The 11,694-nt window shown below is 40.2% G+C and overlaps 2 protein-coding genes across 4 annotated transcripts in view; both read right to left on the bottom strand.

The window, feature by feature from the left end:
• LOC114660594 (caspase-14-like) overlaps nt 1–10,097 on the bottom strand; it is a 25,189-nt gene extending 15,092 nt beyond the window's left edge. For 2 of the 3 annotated variants that reach the window (XM_028813370.2, XM_051933796.1), the window contains exons 1-3: nt 9,741–10,097; nt 7,099–7,188; nt 1,994–2,040 (exon numbers count right to left, since the gene is read on the bottom strand). In XM_028813370.2, the coding sequence (XP_028669203.2) occupies nt 1,994–2,040; nt 7,099–7,188; nt 9,741–10,029 (426 nt within the window). In that variant the 5' untranslated portion in view covers nt 10,030–10,097. The remainder of the gene's footprint in view (nt 1–1,993; nt 2,041–7,098; nt 7,189–9,740) is intronic. The other variant, XM_028813371.2, reaches the window with a different exon arrangement.
• The window catches only part of prickle3 (prickle homolog 3), a 296,269-nt gene that overhangs the window by 61,708 nt on the left and 222,867 nt on the right, over nt 1–11,694 (bottom strand). The gene's annotated exons all lie outside the window — the stretch shown is intronic.

The following is an 11,694-nucleotide window of genomic DNA, read 5'->3' as shown; positions in this document are numbered from 1 at the left end:
TAGCTCTCAAACCGTTTGACCTATTGATCTGAAATTTGGTACACATATACTACGTGACCTCTACTGTCAGCTTTCGGGGTGATGATTGACCTCCAACGTTATTCCTCTTTTTATTTTTATTTTATTTTATTGTAGAATCAACTCTCGGCAGCAGGGCGGCCATGCGGCGCTTGTATTCACTATAATCAATATCAGAAAGTGGAATTAAGTAGGCCCCTTTTAGGGGCTAAAGTCCGGGAGGCGTAAACAACACTAAACTACCCTCTTGACCCCTTAGTAGTTCATAACCGAGATGGGTGAGTGAGAGACAACAGCTTGGTTCACATTATCCAAAAGTGCATAATGCAAGTTTAATAAATCATTTTCAAATAATAATGTACATTGCAGATCAAATCACAAGGGATGTTCAAAAAGTTTCCACACTTTTTTTAGCTCTATTAATTAAGAATTTCAAAAACAAATTACAAGCACTTTTCTACATAGTCACCTTCCTTTGCGATGCAATTTTCCCAGCTCTTGCCAATTTTTTAATGCCCAATTACTACTCCTCCCATCTTCACCATTTCCAACAAAAATATAAAAGTGCGGAAACTTTTTGAACGTCCCTCGTAAATAAAGTCAATAAATAATTCAATTAAAATCATTGCTCAAGTTGAGGCTAAAACAAACAATAAATATTTCAAAATCCCAATGTGAAACATTCCAGTGCTCCTCCACAAGGCTAACGCACCTCTCCCTCTCTCTATCTCCCCAGCTCACCTTGTGGGTCCTTCCAGCTGGAGGCAATGCCGACAGATGCTATACACCTTCTCCCAACTCCCATCCCGCACCTCCGTCTTCCCATATGCCGTCAGTCTCCTCTTGTCCTCCACACTTTCTTGCCCTCTTGACTTTGCCTTAACGTTCCTTTTCCAACTCATCCCTCCTATTCTGATGGGACTCGCTTTTTAAATGATGGTGGGCATAGGTGCTTAATTGCACACCTCGGAGTACTAATGAGGAAATCAGCCAGACTGTATGTATCCACAAGTGAATGCAGGCACCCCAATTTCCCCATCAACAGCCCTTGGGCTACTCCGCCTCACTACTACACACCTGTGCCTCATCCTCCCAAGTCTGGCCGCCCTGAATGTCTAAAAATTTGCACCACCACAGAGCTCACTTCATGACAGCCTCACAATAAGAAAAAAGACTAGTGACATTACAAGCAAAATGCTGGGTGGATCCCTCAAAGAAAACGGAAAAGAGGAAGACCAATGAACAAAGGGGGCAGGGGATAACAACCAACCTGCATATTAGGCTTATCCTGGGGTGAAGCAAAGAGCACCACCAAGGATAGTAAGGGATTTATGGGTACTATGGCCAAAGTATGTCCCCCATGAGATGAACTGAACTAAACTAAAAAAAAAAAAACTAAAATAATGTATGAAGAGAATGCAATATCAGATGAAAAGCCAACTCAAGAGAACGTTTTAGTGAACCAAACAGTGTCATCAGCCAGCTCATAACTAGTAGTGAACAGCAGAGAATGATACTTGCCAAATTAGTTATTACATACTAGCTGTGGTACCCATCTAATACAGTTTGAAATCTAAACAATCAGCATAGACCTGAGTGTATTCAGTGTTAACATTTGCAGTGCACCATCATGTGTCACAGTTTTTGTGCTTCATTTAAATAAACACATTACTCTCCTCTGAACTGTTCGATACTAATGATGAACCTCTAAACCTCGAAACCTCGAAACGGAATAAATGTTATCAATGATAGGCTGCGGAATGTGGCCAAGTTGAATTATAAACATCTATTTTGCAAACTTTAATTCTTTGCCCCTTCGGCAAATGACAATAATGCTGTGCTTATTTGTGGCAGTGGAACTCAAGACTTCGGTCATCAACTGTCACTGAGCAAAGCTGAACACCATCTACACACTAGAAGAACAAATTAAAGGAGTATGTGGTTACAGAAGACAAATAGCAAAAAAATGAATTACCAAACCAGATGTCGTATGATCCACTTCAGAGGCTTGTTCCTGAAGTCCTATAAGAAAAAGAGCATGTGTTCTGCTAGAGACAAACCGTTCTAAAAGTATTCACCATCACACCACCACCACAGCTTTCCACATTTCATTACAAGGAAACTTAATGCCTTTTAAGTTGAAGTTCATTGTAGGATCCTGTTATCACCAATGGAATTAAATTAATTCTAATAAAAATGAAAAAGGAAATAATGGTTTCCTTACATTTTCACTTCTTTTGAGTAAAGATTTGCTAGATTTTTTATCCCTAAATCTTTTGGATAAACCTTGACCAGGTATGCATGTCCTAACATTGAATGTGTGCTTATTCTGTTTTACAAAAGTGCACAAGAGCCCACAAGACTGGAAGGCAGGTTGACAGAGAACAGTGACATCAGCCTCTGCCATGCATTCTCCATTGCTTTTTTAGGGCAGAAAATTGTGGCTTTTGACTGCCTTGTTCAGAGGTTATTGCTCCCGATGGAGGTAAATCTTCTGCAGGGTGCAAACTATGCCCTGGTATTTAAGGGTGTGCTCGCTTCACTCCACACCATTTTGAGGGTGGCACAGAGCAGGGTGGGATAGGGTCACAAAATAATAAGTTAGGATATGAAAGTGTAAGGTATGATATACTAGGTCTGAAAGTATATTAGGATTAATTTCAAGTTTCTTTCAAGTTTTCATCTATTCAAACTCAGCTGTCTTTTTGTTATTATATAGCATCCCTTACATGTTATTTTGTCTGAAGCATTTTCGCTGTTTACTTGTGTTCACAACTGCCTCCCTGTGCAGACCTAACATGGATGGTAGGAATATTCCAAGGTTGAAGCCATTAATGAACTGAATTGGGAATGTATCGTCAATTCCAGTTCACTTCCTGCAATGTGAATTGAAATTTGAATTGTACCCAGATCTAGAGGAAAAGATTTGGAATTATAATTGGAATAAAAGGAAACAGAATTTAATTCCGGGAACACTTTAGTTTAGGTACTTCAAGAATGCATCTATTACTCAATACTGTAATGCAACAAGACACAAAGATATTTTTGTTGATAATTACATTTACAAAGCATTAGTAAAGTGTTTATTCATCTGTGTGTTGCCTACTAAAACAATGCCACTTTGGAATGGTCGCAAGTGGCTAAAGTGAGACATACTTCTCTTGATATTGTATATATCAGTGTAAGTTCTGTAAATCCTTCATAGTCACAAGTAATTTTACCAGCGTATCACAGGCTCTTAATAGGCCATGCTGCACAAAGATGAATGACCACTTTACTGATTCATTATAAGCATAATTACCACCAACAGAAGCCTTTGTTAAGGTATTGTTACATAAGAATAAAGGTATAATAAATTAATTTTTGCCATACCTAAACTGTTACCTTATTTCCAATAAACTTAACAAAATTCCAGATTTGTTAAATATTATGCATCAAATTTTAAACCAAACCGTATAAAATACAAACATATCAAATACACTTAAGCATAATGTACAGTATGTATTTCATGTTATCCATGACCATTTTTCAACTGATTTTCATTTCTACGTGAAGAAAATATCGATGTCTTATGTGCACTATTCACTCTGCACAATAACATTCCAGAGTGAGGAAGTTCACCCGGGCCCATGTTGAAGGCGCCATACTGGTGATTTAGTGCAACTTAGGTTGATAGAATCAGATTTCTTGCATTGCTTTTTGTGTAAAAATCTTGGACTGTTTTGAGGACCTGATTTGTGTGTGCATTTTAGACTGAAACATCAATATAAAAATTTGGAACTCCTATTAAATAAAAAATTGATAAGCAATCTGAAATATCCAAGAAAACCTCAGTAAAAGATTCTTCTGATACTTTCACATGTATTGTCAGAGCTGCAAGCCCCTGTTCAATTCACAGAAATTGACATCAAACTAATAAAAAACTTCTATGAAATACAGTTAGTTATAGATATTGTGTGGCCACTAAGGGGTGTTACAGACCCCCAAACCTCAGACAGTTGCCCAATAACAGATTCAGGTTGAAAATCACTTTTTAATTAGACAAAACATCTTATACGGGATCCTTTTTTTGCACTGTTGATTCACAATACAATTTTTCTTTTTCTTTTCTTTTTTTCTTCACACCTTCCCTCACTTTTATGTAGGACCTATGAGCACTTCTGATGTCATGGAGGAAGCACTTCAAGGTAAGGTAGACGCCCCACAAACTTGGGAAAACTATACCCTACAGTGCCCCCTGGTTCACACCATGGAGCCCAGCAGGGATGCCCAGCAGCACATACAGTTCCCAGTATGTCCCATGGGTGTGTGCACTGTAGGGCTGCAACAATTAGTCGACGTAATTGACGATTTCGACTACAAGAAAACATTGACGTGGATTTTTTATTGTTGACGCGTCATAAACAGAACCTTCAATAGAGGCTCCAGTCACAAAGAACCACATTGGTTTTTGTAACTGCAATGCACTACATGAACGTCTGGGGGCAGTATCGTTTGTTACTGTTTGTCAAGACTGCACACAGTCCTACCAACGAAGAAGAATGTCTGAGGAGAAGAAGAATGTAAAGGAAAATAAATGTGGTTGCAATGGCGAGTTGGATAGAAGAGGGGGAAGGAGATGGAAAAAAATTGAGACAGAAACTTTCTAAAGTGAGGGAGCACTTCACCGAAAAAGAAAAAAAGTTGAATGCAGATTATGCAAAGCGGAGCTTTCTTTTCACGGCAGCACCACCGCGATGCATGAGCATCTGAAATGAAAGCATCCTGGAGCTGTGATGTCGCCGTCTCTTGAGAATTTATGCTGGCGCTGTTAGTTAGTTAGTTAGGGTCACATCAGGAGGGGAGAGAGAGCGTGAACGAGACTGAGAAAATAAAAGTGAAAAAAGCTAACTTTTACAAGTAACAAATTTACACCCGATCTGTTTGTGTTCAAATAATATTGCATTAGTGCGATGATGTTTTCTGATTGGTATTATTCAGGTCATACAATGATTTCTTCAAAATGTCACAAATATTTGTGTTTCTTTTTTTTTTCCCCGGTGCTGCATGCTGACACCAGAAGGCGTGAGCTTATTCAGTGCTAGCAGCAGCACACAGGTGGCCGGTTGCTTGTGCTATAACAAGCTTGATCTGGTGGCAATCAAAGCAAATGTACTGTGCCAGGCATGTACAGGATCCACTGAGAAGAGAAGAGTGTTCATGGCTCACCTTGCAGAGGAACATTCTTTCCTCTGCATGTCCTGGAGTCCTGGGCAGACTGGGCAAGATCGGAGGGGGGGGGGGGAAACATGGTCATTGATTAAAACTGCAAGAAGGTACGCAAATGAATATGAAAAATGTTGCATCCATGCCACAATGTTTTCCGAAATGTATTATAAGGTCATAAAATGAATAATTCCAAACATCATATATACCTATGTCTCTGTTTTTTTTGTCAGTGCGGCTTTGGCATCACGGGCCTTAAGGCGCATACTAATTCAGCATAAGCAAGAACACTCAAAAAAATTGAATAAAAAAAATCAAGTGACAATGAGATACGAATAAGGTAGATTCGCCAGCGTTTGTGTGTCAGCTTTTATCCCTCCAGATCAGAGAATTTCCAGTTCAATTGTCTCAAAACACCACTCACATCTACAGTTACTCCCAGTTTCAGATAAAAACTAACAGCATCAGATCCCTGGGGGAGGTGGTAGTATGTATCGTGCTTGTGACTGAGAGAATAAAAGTGAAAAAAAAACTGTAACTTTTACAAGTACTATACATTTAATACAGCAGCTGTTAGAGACACAAATCAAATGTATGTGTTTATTGTATAATAGTAACAATAAGAGCAACTCACTACGGTAAATATACAAGGCAGTCAGGATCGAACCAGGGGACTCTTGATTACAAGTCAGCAAGTCCTACCGCTGCACCACAGAAGCTGCTGTATCATCCTTGAACCTTTTGTGAAAGTGTTTATTTGATCTTTGCACTTCAGGCTTTACACATTATATAGTTTATGTCTACATTTTATCATTTATTACTAAAATATGAAAAAAGTTTCAGTTTTAACAATGTATTTTTTGGTTAAGTTAAATGCACTTTTTTTGTTTAAAGACTACGTGCACTTTAGTTTGTATTGTTTAATGTATTTCTTTTTATTGTGATGGTCACACTAATATAAAAACATCTGATTATTTTCAAATTCATATGTTTCACTGGTTGTTATTTTAATTTGATTATTATTAATTTTAATCGTGTTAATGCAGAGACATCAAGGTGACATTCACAGGTTGACAGACGTGAGCAGATGAGGTAAGACATGCACTGGAGCCCAGAACAGGATGTGCAACCACAGGTCGCAGGCATCAAAATAGTCAGGCATGACATAATCGTGACTAGTCGACTAATCGAAAAATAAATTGAACGATTAGTCGACTACCAAAATAATCATTAGTTGCAGCCCTAGTACACTGGTATACTGGTCCAGGAGTTCTGATTCCAACTGCACCAGGGGAGCATACAATCTTGGAAGACTGTCTCCCCACGTCAATCTACCACACTAGCCCCCAGCTGGTGAAGGGTTTCTGTCCAACCACACCAGAGTGGCATTCCATCCATTCATTCTTCTATGTTGGTGTGCCATGCCAAGAAGAACACCTTGCCTCTGACCACACATTACGCTGGCCTCCCAGTCAGGCAAGGTAACTGGGGTCCACCTCAGCTGGGACACTAATCTGTCCCACCCGTCTATCACAGTTGTTATGTAACTAAATATAAATACAGTTATATAAATATGACTAATGTTATATATATATGTTATGCAAAAACACAAAATAAAGGAATTCCACTGAATTTCATTAAACTGAATTAAAATTCCTAAAATTCAAATTCACATTCCCATTCTGCTTCCTGTAATTTTTTTTTAATTTAATTCTGATTCCATTTCCTTGGAAACTGGAATTGATTCATTCATTCATTTATGAATCCCCCACAACAATAATATATTCTATTGGGCAGGCTGAGCTGGCAGGTAAACAGCTTTTCAAATGCGGCCCAGAGATCTTGTCCTAACAGCACTTGCCGGTGCTATATTACCATTGTCCGGCGGATTGCTCAGTTGAACTTGTTTTGCAGCAGAAACGTCACCACACTCAGCTCCATGTTTCCTTTTTGACGTTGTTTCTGCTTGAAAGAAAAAAAAAGAGAAGAAACAGCAATGAATATAATGTCTGACTTAGTGCTTTTTGTACAGATTAAAACCACCAAAAATTAATTCTAAGTATGTGTGTGCCAGAAAATCTTAAAACAGTGTATGTCATAGGGCAGTCACTGCATTGGCGTCATACCCAGTGCTTGCGCAGAGACACTAAAATAGACATGTCACCTATAAGGAAAATATGTAACAAAAGATAGCCAGTTTGCATTGAGTTTATATAAAAACTGAGATATTGAACATTTTAATTATACTAGAGACCACTCAAACTTTCACAAATCACCCTTTCAAGGAAGCTCATGCCTCATTCAAGATGGCTAAGCCCCCAAATTGCTCCACTGCATCTGATCTTCTGCAAAGACCCAGTCCTCTGTTAAACTGTGGCCACTAATTAACCTGCTAGAGCGCCATTATGATGTGGAGAAAGGCCACCAGAAGACTGGGGAACGGATCAGTGGAATATGGAAAGCGACTAAGACCACTTCGCACATTCTCCCCATGTCTGCATGGTTTTCCTCCTGCATCTCAAGGATATGTGTGTGTTGATTTAACTGGTGTGTGTAAATTGGCCCCAGTGCCACTGTGCACAAGTGAGACCTGTGAAGGACTGGCACTCTGTCCGGCGCTGTTTCCTCCCTTGTGCCCAGTGTTGCTCAGATAAGCTACTGACCCCAAACTGGATAAAGCTGATTTGAGAATACATGAACTGTATACATAATTAGTTTTCTTCTTCTTCTTTCGGCGGCTCCCGTTAGGGGTTGCAACAGCGGATCATCTTCTTCCATATCTTTCTGTCCTCTGCATCTTGTCCTGTTACACCCATCACCTGCATGTCCTCTTTCACCACATCCATAAATCTTCTCTTAGGCCTTCCTCTTTTTCTCTTGCCTGGCAGCTCTATCCTTAACATCCTTCTCCCAATGTACTCAGCATCTCTCCTCTGCACATGTCCAAACCAACGCAATCTCGCCTCTCTGACTTTGTCTCCCAACCATCCAACTTGAGCTGACCCTCTAATGTACTCATTTCTAATCTTGTCCATCCTCATCACACCCAGTGCAAATCTTAGCATCTTTAACTCTGCCACCTCCAGCTCTGTCTCCTGCTTTCTGGTCAGAGCCACCGTCCCCAACTCATATAAAATAGTTGGTCTCACTACCGTCCTGTAGACCTTCCCTTTCACTCTTGCTGATATCCATTTGTTACAAATCACTCCTGACACTCTTCTCCACCCATACCACCCTGCCTGCACTCTCTTTTTCACCTCTCTTCCACAATCCACATTACTCTGTACTGTTGATCGCAAGTATTTAAACTCATCTACCTTCGCCAACTCTACTCCTTGCAACCTCACCATTCCTCTGACCTCTCTCGAATTCACACACAAGTATTCTGTCTTGTTCCTACTGAACTTCATTCCTCTCCTCTCCAGGGTCTCCTCAACCTGCTCCCTACTAGCGCTACAGATCACAATGTCATCAGCAAACATCATAGTCCACTGGACTCCTGTCTAATCTTGTCTGTCAACCTGTCCATCAAGTGAAAATTCTTGCCATTAATAAAAAATTCCCCCAATTATTTGTAAATTGTGGTTTTGATATTTTCTCTCATATCCCAGTGCATGCCAAAGTTAGCTCTTATGTGGATCCCAATGAACAATGAAAATTAAACAAATGAATCTGAAGTCCCTGACGTTGCCCTCTTCGCTCTAAACTTATCTCACCTAATGCTGTTTCAACAAGTCTACTGTCTTGAATCCCTGAGACACAACAATGGATCTCCCTGCCTAGGAGTATTTCTGATAATCTGAAAAAAATGAGTTCAACAGAATAATGTCAAATTTACTGGCTAATGTTAGTCAAATATAAATACATTTCGCGTGTAAGACATGTAAAATAAAGTGTTGATAGTTCATTGTCTCGCTTTAAATTAATTTGTAAAGGGTTCATGTAGCATCCACCGCCGATCAGTATTGACCTGAGCAGCATTGACCGGGTGACGGTGACCTTAACGGAAAAACGGCGCTCACTTAATAAAGTAAATGAACACGGGATGTGATTTGCAGCGAAGGAATATAAAGCACCACGCTGACGTTATTTGGGATTTGATTGTTTAGCGACTCGTCACCGCAAATATTCTCCAGGGAACAAGTTGACACACACGCGAACACACGCACAACCAAACACGATCGCTCATCCATTGAGTCCTAAATCATCCTTCCCAGCACGCAATTCAGTTTAAAAAAGAAAGCGAGAAAGTGCCTGCAGGAAAAGGAAAAAAAAATACAGAAAACGTGCCGCAGTTGTCGGCTTCGGGATTTGGGCACAGCTCAGTGCTAACCAAAATGGTCCTCGAATACAGAATTGCACAAACATTTACCAACTCGCGGCGCTACTTTGATTTCTGACAAAAGTTTAACCAAATGACCGAAGAAGTGTCTTTTTATTTCTCTGCAGACTGAAGTTTTTTACCCCGGAACACTAAGTAGGTGTCCCCAAACTTCGTACTTTTTTGTGTAGCTTACCTGGGCACTCTATTCGGCCAGAACTGGGTACTTCAGGCAGCTTAACCGCGAGATCGAGCCGAGGAATCTTCTCCAGCACAAATTTCGTCTTTTCTATTACGCGCTCTTTAGTGAAGTGACTAATCATCTCTTCCACTAAATTGTTCCGTTTAACGTCCTCGATTTTATATTTCTTGATCGTCCCACCATGTTCGTTCTTTACATTTTGAAGGTAAAATTTGAAACGCTCAAAATCGTCTTTAGTAAGTTCGTCGATGATACCAAGTACCAGGTCGTGAACATCGCTCATGTTTACTTAAAAAAGAAAAACCTTATCGAGTCAAAAGCGAAGAACTGGCGGATGCGACGTAAGACTACAGTGTCTGGTGTTTGTTTAAGAAAGGGTGTGGCTTAAACAGAGAGCGAAGGATCATTTATGAATTTAAAAGAAAATGAGCCTTCAGCGAGTACGAGCACTGGCTTTGAATCTGAACGTCTGCCAATACTGGTTGTTGTTCCCGATTTTCCCTAGACTACAGTCTGTTGTCTGATTGCTTGTTCTCTTTGTTAATGGCTTCTCCTATGCACTTGTTTCAATAGCTCATACTGACTACTGAGAATCTGATTGCAGACAAGAATGTTTGCAAGATGTGTAAAAGAGGAACATTCCACAAGTTGAAGGAACCCAAGATCTATTTTAATAAGTCATAGATGTCAAAAGACATGCTGAAGACCTTAGGGCATGACAAGTGGTGGCAGTGGTGGGATTAGCCAGTGCACAGTATGATTTTTTTTTCTTGTGAGGGCAAAAGAACTGGACAATAACCCAGAAGTAGCATGGCAACTCCTGAGAAGGCAGTTAAAGTAAACAGAACTCAAAAGAATGAAGCAGTAGAAATGGCAGGGACAGTAAGAGACCAGTCTGCAAGAGTGGCAGGAGGAAACTCAGATGAAGGTGTACTAGCCTTAGGACAAATGCTATGACAGGTTTTATCAGCACAGGAGGTGGGAGAGCAGCGGCTAGAACAATATTGTTGGCACCTTCGCCTCCAGTTTCTGCTGCTACAAGAGGAAGTGCACCATAGTAGTCAGTTGTACCTCTTCATCCAGGTTGGTAACTCCATCTAGAGGGGTTGTCAAGAAATTACACATCCAGTTTTTTGATATTTCACAGATGTTGCCCCATAAAACAGATGAAGATGTGGAGCAGTATTTTGATGCATGTGAAAGGATAGCTGTAGTCTGTTCATGGCCAAAAGATGAGTGGACTTTACATCTATTGCCACTTTTAACAGGCCAGGCAAGGTTTACCTGTGTGACTATGGACATTGATGAGTCCTTAGAAGTCTGAAACAGGCTATTTTGAACAAATATAAAATCAGCCCTGAGACATACAGAGTCCATTTTCACAGTGCCGTATGGAGGAAAATGGTATAAAAGAATAGACAGACCATGGTAAAGAGTTGGGGCACCACCCTGGTGATCCGGTATAACTGGAATGCAGCAATGCAAAGAAAAACAAGCAGTATTTGCAAAAACATCTATTGTGATGCAAGTTCCATACTGAACTGTTTTCAAAATGGTTGAATTTCCGGTCCTTCTGGTAGGAAGAGGCAGGTCCAGGCTAACGGACACCAGAAGTGAAGTCAGAAATGTTACAGCTGTTAATCATCCGGTCTGCAAAGGGAGGAAGAGAAAAGGAATTAGAACACAGTGCCATCCCCAGGAGTGGCGGGTAGTTATAATCACAGGAGCCCTTAAGTTGTCCCCTTTGTGCACACCTGTGACAACAGATACCCAAAAGAAGCTTTATGATTATTTAAAAGAATGTTCTGTCTGATGGTTGCATCCCCTGATGAATAATAAAGATAAAATAATGGATCTAATTTTATTAGAACAGTTGTTACAGGTGTTTGACCCAGAGCTCAGTGTAAGGATTCAGGAGCACCGGCCAAAGTCTGTGAAAGAGGTGGCT

Source organism: Erpetoichthys calabaricus, chromosome 11 (genome assembly GCF_900747795.2).
Source record: "Erpetoichthys calabaricus chromosome 11, fErpCal1.3, whole genome shotgun sequence".
Lineage (NCBI taxonomy): Eukaryota > Metazoa > Chordata > Cladistia > Polypteriformes > Polypteridae > Erpetoichthys > Erpetoichthys calabaricus.
The sequence above is the reverse complement of the archived record's forward strand: the minus strand, read 5'-3'. Positions and strand labels throughout refer to the sequence as shown.